The sequence below is a fragment of the Heterocephalus glaber genome, unplaced genomic scaffold (assembly GCF_053883595.1).
Source record: "Heterocephalus glaber isolate CG9 unplaced genomic scaffold, H.glaber_assembly_v1.0 deba00000943, whole genome shotgun sequence".
Taxonomy (NCBI): domain Eukaryota; kingdom Metazoa; phylum Chordata; class Mammalia; order Rodentia; family Bathyergidae; genus Heterocephalus; species Heterocephalus glaber.
Genome location: NW_028258175.1, coordinates 4,934,332 through 4,953,787, shown reverse-complemented (window position 1 = coordinate 4,953,787; position 19,456 = coordinate 4,934,332). Strand labels below are relative to the sequence as shown.

Sequence of the window (19,456 nt, the reverse complement as noted above, 5' to 3'; positions counted from 1 at the left end):
CTGAGGCTGGGCCATCTGTAACCAGGGCCCTTCCTCAACTGAATATCTTCATACCCAGCCGAGCACTGCCTTTTAGCCAATGAAAGAACTGGTAACAGGAAAACCAAGGGCTGCATCAGATTAAAACACAGACGCCGGAGTCCAGGAAGCTGACCCTCCAGACTGGCATTCTGTTATTTAGAATTATCTGTCACATCAACAATTTCAAAAATGTGCTTTAGGTCGTAAACCCATCCTTCAAAAAGGCCAAGGTTACCTGCTAACGACCTGGACAGGTAACAGATCCCCAAATACCCCTGAAATGAAGTGCTTCAGGTACAACTGCAGGGCAACCACCTGCCCCAGGCCACCACCCACCCCTTCCCCTAGCCCAGGGTCTGGGGACACGGGTTCCTCTACTCCTTATTAGTTTTTAAGGCTTTGAGTGACACTCTCTGTAATCTACGAAAGTCTTTGAGTTGGTTGTTTATTACTCTAGCTAAAGGAGATATTCTGTTAAAGTCTCACTGGATGTTTAATTTGACACGATTCTGTTATCTACTCATTAAAAATAAACTGCAAGTAGAGGTAGAAGCCATTTCTATGTCAAATTACAAGCAATAATATAACTATTTGATGAAATATTATGCAGTCATTGAAGCGATGGCTATAGAAACCAAACTGCCAGATGGGAAAGAGCATAGGATGTAAAGTAAAATAAGAATGCAGAATTGCCAGGTGTGGTGGTGCACACCTGTAATCCCAGCACTCTGGGAGACTGAGGAAGGGGTTCACAAGTTTGAGTCCATGCTGAGTGACTTAGCAACATCCTGCCTCAAAAACAAACAAAATAGCTGGGAATTTAGCTCAGTGGTTCTGCCGCCTGCCTTGCAAGCACAAGGACCGGAGTTCGATCCCCGGTACCAAAAAAAAAAAAAAAATGCAGGATTAAAATCTGCACATTATGATCCCGTACTTCCTGCCTTCAGAAAAACAAAACTAGAATTTTATTTTAGTATTACTATTTTTTTGGTACCGGGGATTGAACTTGGAGCCTTGTGCTTGCGAGGCAGGCGGCGGAACCACTGAGCTAAATCCCCAGCCCCAAACCAGAATTTAAAAAAAGAATATAAATAGGCTCCTCCAAGTGTAAAACTATTACTGATTTTGTATTACTTTGAATTTCCTTTATACCTATGCTTATTTCATGATACAAGAAAAGTCTGACTTCAAGAGGAGGACACTGGGAGCCAGCAGACTGTCCGCTGTGTGATGCCGAGAGTGACTCCATCTGTGTGTCCGTCACACAGTGGTTGAGGTTCCCAGGTTCTCTCGTAACTGCTCTTATTAAATTAAAAAGTGACTCTTTTCTGGTGGTGGTACCGGATTGAACCCAGGGCCTTTGCACTCAGTTACGTCCCCAGCCTTTTAAGCTTTGAGACACAGTCGTGCTAAATCGCTAAGCTGCTCGGGGTGGGCTCAAACTTACGCTCCCCCTGCCTCAGCCTCCCAAAGTACTGGGATTACAGGCCTGCAGCGCCACACCCAGCTGAGCACTGCCTTTTAACCAATGAAAGAACTGGTGGTAGGAAAACCAAGGGCTGCATTAGATTAAAATACAGACACCGGAGTCCTGCCCCTGATCCTGTCTCTAGGTCCTAGGAGGCTGGGCATGGGCATTTCAGATTTAAAATGTTGACATGTGAGTCTGATGTGCAATTCAGAGTAACTATATTTTCTTCTAGGTAAACCTAGTAACTGCCACTCACCTAGATCCACTGCTATTATAAACGGTGATAGGTGCTTTTCTTATTTGACCTAACTGAATCAGCAGTTCTACTAGGTGTCACCACTCCTAGATCCACAGCCTGTGCCGTGCCTCATGTTACAGAGCTGAAACACTAACTGAGGTGTGTCCGACTCTACAGTGCATGTTCTTCCCACTATACCTCAATCCTGCTCAATAGAGAAAAGAACGGAAATTCAGTAAGTAACAATGTCACCAGTTACCGTCTGTGAACACAATTAGTATTGAGAATTGGCAGCAAGCATGAAGAAAGCCAGTTCTCCTTTCCACACGCACTATTAGTAGGGGTTTCAGTGGGCAGGGTTAGGGTGACTGGTTAGCAACAGGCATTAGTGCACAGATATGATCATACAGCAGCAAAAATGCTTTGGCCAATCAGGTGCCTTTTCCTTACCATCAAACATTCCAATTTCAGTTCTTACTGAATATGGCAGGTCATACATCTAAATCATTTAATAAAATGTTTAAATTAGAATACTCTTTGCTAAAAACCTAATATTTTAAAAACAGCAAGATGTTAAACTCTTTTATTTGAGAAGTCAAAACCCTACTGCTTTCCAGAGTCACAATTAGGAGCTCAAGACTCAAAACAACACAGGATTTCTCCAGAGCTCAGGTCTGGTGCTGAGCTGCCAGGAGCTGGTGGCCAAACCTGCCTGGCAGCAGTAAACTCCCCCAGAGGTTCGCCTTAATCCCATGAGCCTTAGTCCAATGCTTCAAGATGAAGTGCTCTAAATGAATAACCTGTTTGCAGGAATTCATCTATCTGAAGTTTTCCAAGCGAAAACATGGTGTCATAAGAAGAGACCTCCCTGTCCAAGGCAGTTGCTCTTTTTCTTCCTGAAAAACCCCACGCCTATATCCAAGAATGACCAATGGGAGCAGGAACTCCACCAATGGATTCACGAATTCTAAGTGCTGGTCGTCTGTGTATTTCCAGTGGTATTCCAGGGACTTTCAAGGTATTAAAGGTTAATTCTGTAATACAAAGATCGTTTAGGTGACCTGAAATGTCTTGTGTTAGGAGGATTCGTAGCATAGAAAGATTAAATACCTAGCTAGTATCTTAAGGAACAGTATGTTTATTTTTATTTTTTTTGTACCGGGGATCAAACTCGGGTCCTTGCGCTTGCGAAGCAGGCGGCGAAACCGCTGAGCTAAATCCCCGGCCCAGAACAGTATGTTTAAATGTGAAGCATCATTTATCTAACAATTATAAAGGACAGCACACTGCAGTGCTGTAACAGATCAATAAAACCACCTTCTGGCATAACGCATTGCAGGCGCCAATGGGATTAAAGAACAGGCACAACTCCGGCTTGCAGTCTTCTATTTAAATAAAGTGATCCAGGAATAAAATCCAGTGTGTCCCAAGTCTTGAAGCACTAAAAAGCCCAGTGCTGACTGCAGCTCAGTCGCTCTGCAAGCGATTTCCTCACCCAACCGGTCACCCCCAGACTTCTGGGCTAACCCCCAAGGGTAGGGTAGGAGCCAAGGGCTGTGCCCTGCTCTGTGTTTCCCAGGCCGCACTCTCATGTTCCCTTCTGCTGTGCGCAGGAAGCTGTGGACACTGCCTGTGTGGCCAGGCTCAGGGCTCTGATGAAAGCAAACACCCGCACAAGGAGACAGATCCGAGTGCTGTCCCAATGTGGGCTGAGGGACAGGCGCAGATGGGCCTCATGGTGGTTTTCTTGTGTTTTTTGTTGGCACTGGGGCTTGAACCCAGGGCCTTCACCCTCAGCAACATCTCCAGCTCTTTTTATTTTTTTATTTTGAGACAGGTTCTGACTCAGTCAGCTAAGCTGCTCAGGCTGAGCCTGAACTTGCAATCCTTTTGCCTCTGCTTCCCAGACTGCTTGGGATTACAGGTGTGGCAGCACGCCTGGTTCCTCACAGTACCTTTTGAAAAGCTCATGTGGTTTAAGAAAGCAAAACTGAAGCGCGGCAGAATACAGATGAGCTTTAAGGAATTCGGGGTAAGACTGCTGGGGAGAGATTTTTTTTTTGTCCTAAGAATTTCAAACATAATTAAGCTCCATGCAGTTAACTTGCACTTAAAATACAAAAATTGGGGCCAGGGATTTAGCTCAGTGGTGCCGCCACCTGCCTTGCAAGCACAAGGTCCGGAGTTCGATCTCTGGTACCAAAAAGAAAAAAAAAAAAAAAGGAAGAAAATTAATGCACAAGACACAAGGGACACAGTTTTCTACGCTGGTGGCACCCAGGTCCTCTCTGTTGGAGCCTGAGGAGCCAACGGATGACGAGCGAAGTGCACTGAGAAGCACGGAAGGCTCCGAAAGCTTCCCCAAAACAAAGAAGCAGCTCTCCTCGTCTCACCCAAGTGGCTTGAAACCTGACATCTATCTCCCGGGTTTGGAGTGCTGCAGCTCAAAGTGCTTTTGATAACAATGAAAATAACATCACATGCTATGGAACGCACGGCTGCTGACTGCCACGGAACGGAACAGAACGGAATGGCGTCAGGCAGCCCCTCCGGGGCACAGTCAGAAGCACAAACACAGAGCACGGCTAAGCACTAAGCAGGAGCGTGCGGAGCTGCAGTTCGAGCCGCCTGGGGTTACAGACCTTCTCAGTCCTGGAAGCCTTCCCCACCTGTGGGGGCGCTAGGAAGGGCATCTACTGGGAGACAAACAAGCAAACAAACCAATGTGGCTTTGCAGTTTTCAAAATCAGTGTCATGTCATAAGAAGAGTCATTAACCATTTATAATAGGTGTATGTATTATGCAGTACACTCCTGAAAAAGAAGTCACCAGAAGGTATGTCTTAGTCAGTCAACGGTATCACCTGCAGCACCAGTTCTGGGTGTACTGGGGCTGATTTTCTGCTGAGATATCACTCAGGATGGTTGGGGAGCCCAGGGGTGTAATTCAGCTACTCCAAAAATGCTTCCCCTTAGAATAATTTATAACTAGGCTGTCGTAATTAAGAGGAGGTTGTGTAAGAAATGATGTGGAGCTTCTAATTACCATTTTTAAAAACACAAAAAACATTCCCTTTTAAATCAAATAGTAAATCTGAGTAACTGGGATGGAAGTATTTTTAAATCATAATTAAACAATGTGGCCATATCCCAGACTGCCTATTCCATTACAGTCTGCAACCCCAGCTCAAAGAACAGGGTTCCTTCCACTGGGCTTATGGGAAACCTCCACTCTTCCTTCACGGAGACCTCAGGCCAGCACTGGGATATAATTAGGTTCTCAGAGCTGCCATGCCGTGCAAGAGCATCCAATTTAGCATAAATCATGATTTTTCAAATCATCTGAAATCTTTCATTTACCATGGTATTTTTATTTTCACTCTTGGAAAATAAAATATTTAAACAAGGAATTCACCAAGAAATTAAATTCACGCTTATGTATACCTTCCACCTGGATTAAAAATCATTATACTCAGAAAAATGTAAATGCAGATTGGCCCTAAACACATAATGAAATAAACCAGGGGTCAGCAAACTCACAGGGCCAGATAGTAAATATTTTAGGCTTTGCAGACCGTATGATCTCTATAACTACTCAGCTACACTGCTGATCTGGCACAAAAGCAATCAGAGAATGTCAACAAATGGCATGGCTGTGTGCCGATAAAACTTCAATTCCACAAATGAGCTGTGGGCCAGATCTGGTCCACAGACAGTTTGCTGATTCCTGCTCTCAGCGGAAGCCTATGTGAAGGGGGCGGCAACCAAGCAAGGTACTGTGGACCAGGGCCCATGGGAACCACTCCCTCCTTACCTGTCCCTATTCTGGAGGACGTCAGAGCCGCACCGGTGAGGCTGCCGTCCCCAGCTGGGTGGGCGCCAGGAGGATGTGGGGGTGGAGGCATGCTGGGTCGGTTCCGTGGCTTTGGGACTGGTCTAGGTCTCGGTAAGGTTCCAGTATGCGGCTGTGCAGTCTCAGGGCCACTCACTGCCTGGGTCTGAGGTCCGGGCGGGCTGAGGTTCTGTTTCCCTAGAGGCGGGGTCCTGGGGGGCGTTGGAGTCTGGGGAGGGGTATGAGATGGCTGCTCCAGTCCTTGCTCACCAGGCAGAGCCCCGGAGGAGGGGCCGCCCTGGCCGCCCAGCCTGCTGTGCACCTGTGATGTGGCCTGGGTTGGGGGCTGTGGCGGAGGGTGGCTTGGTGCTTGGATTGGCGACAGGCTGCTGGAGTACCTCCTGGGTGCTGAGGGCTGGCCAGTGGTCAGTGGTTGGCCCGGCACCTGGCCTGTGTGCTGCGGGGGAGAAGGACTTCGAGCGGCTGGCTTTGGTGACATGCTCGGTGGAAGCTGAGATGATCCTGGAGAACTCTGGCCCCCGGGATGGCCAGGAGGGGGGTTTCCTGGTTTGGGGGGTGCTGGAGCAGGTTTTTTAACAGCTGTACAAGAGGAAAAAATATGAGTCAAAGAGCAGTGGCGAGGGCCAGAAGGCACAGCTATGCCCCCCAGGAATACGCAGGCAGGCACCCTGGGGGGAAGTCAGGAAGGCACCCGGCTGTTCTTCCTCCCCAGAACCACAGCCCCACTACCCTTCCGGACACCTAACAAACAGGTGGCTGGTCTTCCTTCCCAAACTGTCAAAGCCATGAAACTACAAGGCAAAACTGAGAAAACGTCACAGATGAGGGAACTAAGGGGAGGGACAGGATGACTCAGTGCAATTTGGGCTCCTGCACAAGATCTGGGCAATGGAGATGGGCACTGAGTGAAAAGCAAGGAAATCTGAACCGAGCATGGAGGTTCACTGCCAGGTGACAATGTTCTCTCTTAGCTGTGACACATGTACCATGGTGATGGATGTCAGATACAACAACAGGGGAAGCTGGGTGGGGAGGGTATGGGAATTCTACTGTCCTGTAAGTATAAAATTATTCCAAATCTAAGTCTATTTAAAAAGTTAAGTGTATAATACACATATAGACCTTTGGTGACACAGCATTTCAAAAGTTCTGAAGGAAGCAGTGCCACACCCACACAGACAGCTGCTCCAGGCATGCATCCCCTCTTGTGACCCCAAAGCTGGAAGAGACAGCGCATCCGGCTTCCACCTTGACCAGCCTGGCCCCTGCTCAGGCCATCTTCTCCAGGGTTTCAGTTTTTAAAAATAATAGAAATTCTACCAATTACAACATCATTTGAGTTAACAGATACTATTCTAAATAAAAATACAAATCAATTTGGAAGAGTTGCCTGGGAATCATTTCTCTAAAGAAAGCAGGCACCGTCACTGTTCTCATGACATCAGCTAAGATCAGGACTGACCAAGGAGGTCAGAATGGAAAACAACAGCTCTCAAGCCTTGGTTTGGGGCTGGGAAGGGTGGGTATAAAGGAGACTGGAACATTTTTCAATTTCTGCTGAGATCTCACTAATTTCCCCCAAGAAAGGGAGAAGGAAATGAAGGAAAGAAATGAATAAGTATCCCTCACCTAACATACCTGTACTGAGTCAGGCCCTTCACATAAATTATCTATCTCATGTTAAGTCTCATCAGCTTACCGCAGAACTGGTACTATTTATACCCATTTCACAGTGGAGAAAACCGAGGCTAAGAGAGAACAAGTGTTTTGGAGGAGCAGGACAGCTGGGAAGTGGTGAAAAGAGATTCGAATTCATGTCACGTGGACCTCCTGGATTCTTTCCTCTTTTTCCACCCTATACTGCCTGGCTCCTTGTTGAGGACTCAGGATCTGTGGGGTGAAGTCTCCTCTGTCTTGTGTCTCGAACTTCCAACCCTGGAACTTAGAAAAACCTTTCCCGCAGAAACAGCCAATCAGCTCGCAAAGGAAGTGATCTCAGGAATATTAGCCACATTCTGGTTGCCATAGGCAGCATTTAAAAAAGTCTGTGTTTCAGGGAAAGACCCAACCCAAAAAGAGAACTATAGGCCAATCTCCCTAATGAACATAGATGCAAAAATCCTCAACAAGATACTGGCAAACAGAATACAGAGGGTCATCAAGAAGATCATACACCCTGACCAAGTCGGATTTATCCCAGGGATGCAAGGATGGTTCAACATTCGTAAATCAATAAATGTAACACACTATATTAACAGAGTCAAGGACAAAAACCATATGATCATCTCAATAGATGCAGAAAAGGCATTTGACAAAATCCAACACCCATTCATGATAAAAACCCTACAGAAAATTGGAATAGAAGGTCTTTATCTCAACCTGATTAAGGCTATCTATGAAAAACCAACAGCCAACATCATACTAAATGGTCAAAAACTGAAAACTTTCACTCTAAAATCAGGAACAAGACAAAGATGCCCACTATCACCACTCCTGTTCAATATAGTGCTGGAAACATTAGCCACAGCAATTAAGACAAGAGAAAGAAATAAAAGGAATAAAGATAGGAAAGGAAGAAGTTAAACTGTCATTATTTGCTGACGATATGATACTTTACACAGAAGACCCAAAAAACTCTGCCAAAAGACTTCAAGACTTAATTGATAGATTCAGTAGAGTAGCTGCATACAAGTTCAACACTCAAAAAACAATAGCCTTCTTATACACAAATAGCAGACTCACTGAGAGAGAAATTAGGGAAACAATTCCTTTTACAATAGCATCCAAAAAAATGAAATATCTAGGAATCAATCTAACAAAGGAAGCAAAAGACCTCTACACTGAAAACTACAGCACTCTGAAAAAAGAGATCGAACAGGATACAAGAAAATGGAAAGGCATCCCTTGCTCCTGGGTAGGAAGAACCAATATAGTGAAAATGGCCATGCTTCCAAAACTACTATATAGATTCAATGCAATGCCAACTGAAATTCTAACAATATACTTCACAGAACTAGAGAAAACAATCCAAAAATTCATTTGGAACCAAAGAGACCTAGAATAGCTACAGCAATTCTAAGCAACAGAAATATGGCAGGGGGTATCACAATCCCCAACTTGAAACTATACTACAAAGCTACTGTGATAAAAACAGCATGGTACTGGCAAAAGAACAGTCCTGAGGATCAGTGGAATAGATTAGAAAATGCGGAAACAACTCCAGACATCCTCAGCCACCTCATCTTTGACAAAGAAGCCAACCACCATCATCGGAGGAAATATAGCCCATTTAATAAATGGTGTTAGAAAAACTGGATTTCAACTTGCCAAAAAATAAAACTAGACCCATACCTATCACCATGCACTAAACTAAGATCAAAGTGGATTAAAGATCTAAATATTAAAACAGAAACACTAAACTTGCTGGAAGATAAGTTAGGTAGAACTTTTGAAGACATTGGCATAGGAAAAAACTTTAAGAACAAAACCTCAGTAGCATGGGAACTAGCACAAAGAATCAATAACTGGGATCTCATCTTATTAAAAAGCTTCTGCACTGCAAGAGAAACCAGCAACAGAGCTAACAGACAACCTATAATATGGGAAAAAATTTTTAGCAGCTGTACCTCAGACCAAGGACTACTATCTAGAATATATAAAGAACTTAAAAAAGGGCCGGGCATTTAGCTCAGTGGTTTCCCCGCCTGCTGCGCAAGTGCCAGGACCCGAGTTCGATCCCCGGTACCAAAAAAAAAAAAGAACTTAAAAAAATCAGACCCCCCAAATTCAAAGACTCAATTCAAAACTGGGCATCTGAAATGAACAGACATTTCTCAGACAAAGAAGTAAAAAGCAGCAAACAAATATATGAAAAAATGTTCAACATCACTCGTCATTCGAGAGATGCAGATGAAAACAACACTGAGATTCCACCTCACCCCAGAAAGAATGGCTGCTATCAAGAAATCAACCAATAACAAATGCTGGTGGGGTGTGGGGAGAAAGGAACCCTTCTCCATTGTTGGTGGGAGCACAGGCTGGTGCAAGCACTGTGAAAATCAGTATGGAGATACCTCAAAGAACTAGGGCTAGAGGTCCCATTTGACCCAGTTATTCCCCTGCTGGGTATCTTCCCAAAAGAATTAAAAGAATCATAGCACAGTGATATATGTGCACCCATGTTCATAATGACACAGTTTGTAAAAGCTAAAGCTTGGAAATAGCCTAAGTACCCATCAACTGGAGAATGGATAAAGAAGATGTGGTTTTTTTATGAAATGGAGTACTACTCAGCCATAAAGAACGAGAAACTAGAGACATTTATAGCTAAATGGATGCATACTGAGGCCATACTCTTAAGTGAAATAAATAGGACACACATGTGTAAATACCAAATAGTATCTCTAGTGTGAGAAACTGAAAGTGTAAATAAAGGTTAAAATGATTAAAATGAACAATTGATAATTTGAAATAGGAAAAAAGGTCCAAAGAGGTATGGATGAAGGGAGGGGAAGGGGAAAGGAAAGAAGGGAAAGGAAAAATTATAAGAAAAGAAAAAGAAAATGGAAATGAAATCTATGTAAATAGGGAAGGGTGGAGTGGGTGAAGGGTGCAGAGGGAATGGGGAAAAACTAAGAACCAAGATACATCACGTACAGGTACAAACACCCAATGATAAATGTAAATGTATTGTATACCTAAAACGTACCAATAGAAGAATTTAAGAATAAAAAAATAAATAAATAAAAATAAAACGTCTGGTTTTCTATTCCAAACAATATTAACTGTAAATTATCAAGTAAAAGATCGTTCCTGATGCTTGAGGGTGCAGAGGGAAGTAGAGAAAGCATGAGAGCAGCGTGAGAGGGTGATGGGCCGTGTTCCAAGCGGAGGCAGAGCTAGGAGAAAGTGTGGCCTTGTCTAAGGCCTCCCAAGAACGCGCTGGGACGCTGGGAACACAGGTGGAGGCACGCACACACACACACACACACACACACACACACACACACACAGAATCCAACTCCTCCAGAGACGCCTGAGCTTCCTCACAGCAAGTCAGGCCAGCCTGCGCGGCAGTTACCAGACGTGCAGGCTGGCAAGTGGGACCCTAACGATAGGAGTGCAGCCAACATCGGGGCGCAGGGTCTGGAAGAGCGAGCAGGAAGCAGGGCCACGGTGCTGCCGCCCAGGCTGGGCAGAGCCCGCAGCCTCTGAACGTAGCACTGACCATGATGACCGTGACTCTCAATCAACACACATTCTGTATAGCTTTGTCCCTACATTCAAGTCAACAAATGAGGAGCTCAGGTCTGCTAAGAGAAAAACCCCTAGCTCTCCTGGGTTTACCCAAGAGGAAATCCTGTGTGATGTGACTTCTGTCACGCAGTGCTGCAGGAGCGCTAACTTCCTTGCAGGTGCTGTGGCACCTCTCTGCTTCGGGAGGCATTTCCTCTCAGGCTGCTTCTCTCCCTGCCTCTCTGTAAAGGCCGACACTCACGCCATGACTTTCCTTGGCACACGGCCAAACTCTCTGGCAGCACTGTTACATATGTGTGCTATGGTTCCAGTGTCTCGGTGTGCTGGGGCCTTAATTCCTCCACGCAGCAGGGCTGGAAGGTGAGGCCTAGCGCAAGGCGTCTGGGCTATGAGGGCAGAGCCCCTGAAGGGGTCGCCACCTCTCCTGCAGGAATAGGTGAGTCCCCGCAGGAGCCTGCCCGCTCTGCCTTCCACCACCAGGCCCCATCAGAAGCCAAGCAGATGCTGGCACGATGCCCTTGGAAGTCCCAGCCTCCAGCACTGTGTGCCAAAATAAGCCTCTTTCCTTTATACGTCACCCAAGTCTTAGGTATTCTGTTTCTTGCAACAGAAAATGGACTAAGACTTGGTTCTATGTGTAGCCTTAGAATTTTGTTTTCTAAGGAGTTTTAAGTCTCTACCCTGATCACTTCAACTAATTGGAGGTTTTTCAAAGGCAAGATTGTTATTCATTCTATTTTCCTAGTCCTGGTTACAGAGAAAGTGATAAGAATATGAACTTGGAAATATATTCTTCACTACATGCAACACACATCTATTAACACACTCCCACTGGGGTCTCACTATGTAGCTCAGAGTGGCCTTGAACTTACAGAGATCCTCCTGACTCAGCCTCCTGCTGGAGTGCTGGGATTACAGGCATGTGCCACCACACCCAACTACTGATAAAATTAATAAAAAGTCTGCAAGTGGACCAAATCTAGTTAGTTGCCTGAATAATTACTGCCCAAATATAAATATGAATACTATTCATACTAATTTGAAATATTACTACAACAATCAACAAGTTTCACAAAATTAGAAATTCCTTTAAAACATTTTATACATAAAGGCAGCTGATTTGTACAGAGTGCTCAAAATGTTGTAACGTGCTTGCCTTTTTTTGCTGTCCCAGCAGCACCCAGTTTTTCAGACAGTTGTGCATGTACTGCCGACTGCTGGTGGATCAAGCTGGCAGGACAAATCAGTGAGACACACGATGCATGGCCTTGTGGCAAACGCCTGAAGTTCACTGTTTTGTTTTGGTTTTTTTTGGTACTGGGGATCGAACTCCGGACCTTGTGCTTGTGAGGCAGGCAGCGGCACTACTAAGCTAAATCCCCGGCCCCTTACGTTTACTGCTGCATGAGCACCCAGGAACCACAAGACACATGGGTCGGAGTGCGGCTCACCCAGGCTCCCAAACTGTAGTGCGGAGCTAAGACACGGGCACCTCAGCCCTGAAACAGCTCTGCTGCTGCGTGTCCCTCTGTGACAGCCGAGTCTTCAGACACGGCCAAGTGTCCTAGGGGTTTGCTAGTACCCACGGTGCTCACTCACCCTGTGATGGGCCCAGCACCAGCGCTAGGGCCCTGGAGTGCAAGACGCATGTGGGAACACAGCTCACTAACAATCACTTGGGAGACTGGCAACAAGCTAAAGGCAAATTTAAAGATTACAGACCAAGCAAAGTGCTCTTAAAAAAATCAGAGTGACAGCACAGAGAGCTGACCTGCAGATATGGCGGGGATGGGGCTGGTTCTGTGGAGGAAGTGACTTTGAGCTGAGACCTCAATGCTAAGAAGGACACGAATATACCAGGCAGAATGCTGTAGAGCAGACAGGAACAGCTCAGAAGATCCATGGAGGGAGTGAGCTCCGTGGCAGGCGCCAGCTGGTCCACAGGGCCGGGGGAGGTGGACATGGAAGCCACTGTGAGCTCCCAGGAGACGGCACAACCTTCCTGGGTGTAGGCCGCACCCCGACTGCTGGCTGAAGGACCACAGGGAGACGGCCAGGAGCAATTCCGACTACCTGAGCGCGGCCCAGAAGGCACAATGGGCCACAAAGCCCAGGTGGTGCAGAGGCTGCGGCGAGTGCCACACAGAGCAAGGGCTGGGAACACCAGAGTCCCAGGAAACGGAGTGAGTTTCTAAACAAACAACTGCTCCTCTAAGCTTTACAGCTCCGACAGGAAAACATTCTTAAACGATTGCTTTTCTGCTCTTTTTGTTTTTTCTTTAATGACTGATTTTCCTGCTTGCCATTTTCTGAATAGCCACAGAAAAGGTCACCCAAAAGCTTTGAACCTGTGCCGCTGCACCGCTCGCTCAAGGAGGAGTGCACACGGTGCCCAGGGCTACTTACCCCGGCGAAGAGTGTGAGGGCTCGGGCCAGCAGCGCTGTGGGCTGGGCCGACCGAGAGCTGATGGGGGCCAGCACCTGACTGGGCCTGGGCCTGGGCCTGGCCAGGGGTTGTCTGACTGCTGCTTCTCCCTGATGCAGGGACAGCTGCAGGTGTGGAGTCCTTGGGCTTTGGAGGGCTAGGGGGAGCAAAAGTCAAGTCAGATGTCAGATATCCCAGTTAGAAAAGCGAAGCACACCCTAAAATACAGCTGTCTATCAGCAACCCACGGGCTCTAGTTCCAGGGCTCCCTGGAGGTGCCAAAACCTAAAGATGCTCAAATTCCTTACATAAAATGGATAGTATTTGAATGCAACCTCACTATATCTTCCTGCACACTTTAAGTCATCTCTATATTACTTATTTTTTTTTTGGTACCAGGGATTGAACTCGGGTCCTTGCACTTGCGAGGCAGGCGGCGGAACCACTGAGCTAAATCCCCTGCTCCTGTATTACTTACAATACTTAATATAATATGAATACTACAGAAATACTTGTTATACTTTACTGTTTAGAGAATAATAACAAAAAAAGCACATGTGTTCAGTACAGATACATGTTTTCTTTTTGTTTTTGGTGGTATTAAGGATTAAACTGAGGCTTTCACAGTGAATTACATCCCTAGCACCCACTCACTCCCCTTTTCAATTTCTTATTTTGAGTCAGGGTCTCACTAAGTTGCTAAGCTGCCCTGGGAGGCAATCCTCCTGCCAGAGCCTCCCAGAGTACTGGGATTACAGGGGCAAGCCACCATGCCGGGCTCATAGAAATAATTTTTTAAAAACTATTTTTCATCTATGGTTGGTTGAATCTGTAGATGTGGGACCCAAAGGTACAGAGGGATGACTATGAGATTCCAAGTACAGTTTCTACCTCAGCAGGCAAGGAGATGATCTGAAATTTTCAACAGTTTTTACCCTGGGCCTATAAAGCTAGTATTTCCTTAAAGAATACATATTTTTGAGATTCCTTGCATCAGACTGACCTCCAACTACTCTACAACTCAAAGTCATGTTAGACAGCATTTCAAAGCAGCTCATGAGAAACCTCAAGTTCTATCTACTTTGTTTGTATTAAATTGGGCAATGTTAAAAAATAGTAAAGAGGGCGGGGGATGTAGCTCAGTGGTTCCGGCGCCTGCCTTGCAAGCACAAGGTCCCGAGTTCAATCCCCGGTACCAAAAAAAAAAAAAAAAAAGAAAAAAAGAAAGAAAGGGCTTTGAATTTTTACAAATACATTGTACAAAAGTAAGCAAAAGCAATAGCAAAAAAATACTTGAAATTGTGACATGCTTGATTCCTATCAACTGAGAACTTGGAGAGAGAGAAACTCGTGAGAGGCTAAACGATGACTCAGAGCCCAGATCTAATGCGATTCAGGCTCCCTGTTTCCTGGGCCAAACTGTGTACCAAAAATGACAGTGACACATGCCAAGGTCACCAAAGAGGGGACGCCATCAGTGAAATGTACACAAAAATACCCACAGAATATAAAGAACAAAGAGCAAGCTGATGGCTGGCACTCCATTCGTCCTTCCACAGTGAAGACTAATGACCGACTCAAGTATGTTCAGTCTTGAGTAAATGAACTGGCTGCCATGAGAAAATGAAAGCATGTAAATCTGCACGTTTTTTCTCAAACAAAAAGAACTTTCCTGATTTCTCTTTTTTTTTTTTTGGTACCAGGGACCGAACTTGGGTCCTTGCGCTTGCAAGGCAAGCGACGGAACCACTGAGCTAAATCCCTGGCCCTTAAACACAAAGAACTTAAGCCAAAATGTATGTATGTATGGAGCAGTGGTTACTGACAAGCCAAATGAAGCTGATGTTGGGCCTATGAAGCCCTACAAAGTTAGAAGCCTTACTTCCCTCAACTACAAAATAGACTTCCCCAAATTATGAGTGAAAAAGACTAGAAAACGCACAAAGCATTCAGAACCCAGGTGTGGGGCTAACCAAAGCTCCTACCGGGTAAGTACCTTTGCACACCCGAGACTGCCCTTCAACCCACAGAGGGCGACAGGGAAGTTCTCCCAAGGCAAAACTCTCCCGGGGAAGTATGAATAAACAACAGTCCTTCTTTTAGGCACTTACTTTACCTCAGATATGATTATTTCAGGGTGTGAGGATGGCCAAATGACAATACAAATCTTAGCACACTCTGTGGAAGGCCTCATCGTTCAGAGCAGCTGCCACTGGAGCCGTCACAGATACCACGTGAACGGGCCTCTGCCCAGACCAGTGCAGAGAGCCAACTGACACAAAGAAAATCTCAACTCAGAGGGACCTTTTTCAAAGTTGTCCTTCTGTGCAGTCCACTCCCAGCGGCTTACCTGAAGGTCGAGTAATCAAATGGTCCTCTAAGAAAAAATACCTTCTTTTCCACCCTGCACAGGCGCCGATTCCTCTGTAAGGCCGGAAGCCTCGAGGGCTGGGGATGAGTCTTAGTCACCTAATGGGCCTCATATGGTGCCTGGCACCTATCAGTTACTCAGTGAATCTGTGTGACTGCATCACTGAATGTGGGAATGAACGACAGTTGCCAGGAGCCCCATAACTAGCTCACTACATTCACACACTCCCTAGTTAGCACACTGAATGAGAACAAGCAGATGGCACAGGAGCAATGGCAGCTGCACATCAAGCAGGTAAAAGGGGGCTCGTCAGACTGATATACACCTATTAGTCTCTCATTTGTAGCACCAAAGCAGATGTATGACAAAGAATGCAAACAAATGTTGCTTTCTTTTGAAGCAAGCTATTTGCAGTCTCATTCCATCTCTTGGTCCTTTGCCAACCGGAGGAGTAGCAAGTCTGGTCCACTCTCTGCCAGAAAGACCCTTTCGGCGTGAGTGCCATGCCCAAAGGGTGCAACTTGCAAAAAGATTAGGGCATCTGGCCTCCACGGCCAGGAGAAGGGGCCTGCTTACCTGCTGTCACCTGGGCCCGGCCCTTGCTCCGGTATGCCTGCAGAGGAGGGGACAGTCCCACCCCCTGAGCTGCTTTCAGCCCGAGAGCTGTGGGCAGGGGGCTCCGGGGCTGCAGGAGCCGCGGTGCTGCCATCTGTGGGCGGGAGTGGTGGCTGGAAAGCAGGGGATACGTGCTTTCTATTTAGAGTACCACTCCGCCGGTGGGCCTGGAAGTCCATAAGCTTCACACCAAAGCTACACAGAGAGAAGAAACAGTCAACACACCATGCAAGCTGACTCCCGAGACAGAAGCTCGCTGGTCCACACATGTTAAGACCCAACAGGGACAGACACCCAAACTGCCCAGCATGCAGAGACGTGGCAAGGACCGTATTAACGCCATCCCCATTCCCAAAGCAAGCAGTTCAGCTTGGCTTGAACCCTGAACAAAGCCAAAGGACCTGGCACTGATCAATGTCCTCGATCAACTGGATGTGAGCAGCTGAAAGCAAACAGGCAGGCTTCATCTCAAGTGACATCATGTATATTTTCCTACTCCCTAACTCCCATCCCAAAGCTGTGTTGGAAAATGAGGTGGAAGCCGAGGTTCGCTGGTGACAGGGTAAGGCCACCATATGACACCACCTCTTTACAGATACATCTGAAAGATACGTAAGACTGGAAAAACAGGTGCTTTGGGGAAGGAGATGGTGGCTGGGGGACAGGATAGAAGGAAGATTTACTTTTCACTAGTGTATAAACGTGAAGGCTTTTTTTTCCATTTGAAAAAAATAAATAAAAAAAGAAAGATACATGGCTCCCTGAGCTTGTGTTTACTGGGCCAGTTGGAAAGCAAGTAATTGAGAACTGTGTGTGCTGACCAGACCTATAACTTTGTATTTTGAACTTAAAATACACGAGAGCTGGCTTTGTTACAGATAGAACAGTATTAACTAGGAGACACTACTGAATAGGAGGAGCATGAGGACTCAGGAAAGTGAAATCTGTGAACAGAATAAATGTGAATTTCAGAGTGGGACAATAGGAAAGCGAACCATTTCCCTTTGCTATGAGGAAGATGACCCAAAACAAGCAAGCAAAGTAAACATCCCACGCATCTCATTATAAGATTGGACAATTAAAATAGGAGCTTGCTATTTCGCTTTACTATCAGCTAGTTTCAGTAATATTATTACATATATGCAAGAAAAGCATGTTACTTCAAACAGGCCTCTTAACTCCTGCATTACTGTGAGTCTAGCGGCATTTCATCATACGCACTGGATAGGTTGGTGTCTGAAGGCAAAAGCCATACGTGGGCTTAATCACCCTGAAAAAATCTCACAAATTCTCCACAGAGAATTGTACAGATAGACTGCTTCTAAGTCCAACACAGCCATCTGTTTCTTTCCAGAAATGGCCAACACTGAGGTCTCTCCAGCTAAACATCAAATTCAGGGTTGGCTTCCACTGAGAGGCCATGCAATACCAAAAAATGCCTGGATAGTGTGAGGTATGAACTGTCCTCACACCAGTGCTTGCAGCAGTGTGTACGATGCCATTCTACCATGCAATGTTCCACAGAACATTGTACAGTAAAGCTGGACGTGTGGCATGAGGTCAACTGACAGGCTACGTACGTCATGCTCAGATTAATGCCTGGAATGAACGACAGCACAATTCCTGTAATCGGGGCTCTATCAGCCGTGGGGACACGGGGGTACACGAAGCTGGAACCAGATACCATGGGCCTTAACACTTCTGTACGACATCTCCTGCTGCACTGGAAGTGAAGAGCGCTAAACACACCTCTCCTTCTTCACCAGGTCTCCTTCCATCACCGCCATGCTGGCAGGCCGCTTCCTCTCCGGGGCGCCTGAGTCACAGTCATTTCCAGTGTGGGATGATTGATTAGAATTCGGGGTGGCAAGAGGCACAAAGGCTTCTGATACATTAAATTCCACCTCTGCAAGAACAATTAATGAGTGCATGAGAAACAGCACAGGGCGAGGGAGTGCGAAAGCAGCCCACTGGATGGGGGTCGCGCTCGTCAGCTGCAGGCCCTCTGTCCTTCATGGGGCAGTGCCAGGCCCTCTCCTCTGGAGCTGCACTGTGAACCCAGAGGGAGGCAAAGAGGGACCAGAGACAGCAGAGGGTACAATTCAGAATACGACCCACAGCTAGGCTGCTTTCTCTTCTGTGGAAAAAAAACATGGACTACACAAGAGGATAATGAATGTAGATTACTTATTTGAATCATTAAAAAGTGAAATACAGTTTGATATAAAATAGAAATAGGGCCGGGGATTTAGCTCAGTGGTGCCATGCCTGCCTCACTAGTGCAAGGTCCTGAGTTCAATCCCTGGTACTGTAAAAAAATAAATAATTTTTAAAAAATAGAAATAAAGGACAACATCAAGGACATACTTTCTACAGCACTTTTTGCAAGAATCATGTCCCTGAAGGAGAAAGCTTGGGTAGAAGGCTAACATTTATCCCTTTTATCTTTTTAATGGGCAATCAACTGGATGAGCACAGCCCTGGCATCAGTCAGCAACTGGGCTGCTCTGGGGGAAGGGGGGTCTGGACTCAGAGGGGTCAGGACACGCCCAACCCGTATCCCAAAAGGGGTCTGAAAGAATCTCCACGGATCCCAGATCCACAACTAACACAGTCTGAAAACCTATCACCTACAGACTGAAATCCTAATTCTTGGATGTCTGTCGCCAACCCAGACCTTCCCAAGTCAGCCCCAACCAACCCTTCCTGCCTTATTGTCTAACTTTGCACAAACACAACAACCCAGAGGCAAGAAGCTCTCTCACAAGAAGAAAACCCCTGCACATTCAGTATTACTTTTTCTGAAAAGGAATCCCTGGCTCCCTAGTTCTAACACCTGAGTTCATCAAGTCTTTCTCCACCTACCTATCTTTCTAATTTGCCACGTGTCACAATTTATCTGTTTCTGTGGCGCTTTCTCCAAGGGCCCAAGTTCCTCCAGGGAGACAGTGTGTCTCACCAGCAAACATACAGCACCTAGCGGGTACTCAACATACATTGGCTGAATACGCTCTAGTGAAATTAGGTGAAATACAAAATGGTATGATTTTTATTATGCCAAAATATGAGTGCAAATGAACATGGTTTAGAAAGAAGCATTAAAAGCAAAGCCAATTATGTACACATTGATGAATTTCCTTCTTTAAGAAGACTTTTGATACTGTTATGCTATTGTTCTAGCTGCCAATGGACACAAAATGAAGATTA

General features: G+C 45.9%; 1 protein-coding gene across 10 annotated transcripts in view; it reads right to left on the bottom strand.

Annotated features, from left to right (window-relative positions):
- Positions 1-19,456, bottom strand: part of Arhgap17 (Rho GTPase activating protein 17) — a 92,275-nt gene that overhangs the window by 2,652 nt on the left and 70,167 nt on the right. For 3 of the 10 annotated variants that reach the window (XM_087209085.1, XM_004855975.3, XM_087209088.1), the window contains 4 exons: positions 17,999-18,155; positions 16,211-16,444; positions 13,245-13,420; positions 5,544-6,161 (listed from right to left, as the gene is read on the bottom strand). In XM_087209085.1, coding sequence (XP_087065211.1) covers positions 5,544-6,161; positions 13,245-13,420; positions 16,211-16,444; positions 17,999-18,155 — 1,185 coding nt within the window. Of the gene's footprint in view, positions 1-2,180; positions 2,230-4,372; positions 4,427-5,543; positions 6,162-13,244; positions 13,421-16,210; positions 16,445-17,998; positions 18,156-19,456 lie in introns of all 10 variants that reach the window. The other 7 variants (XM_021237345.2, XM_004855977.3, XM_021237347.2 and 4 more) reach the window with 7 other exon arrangements.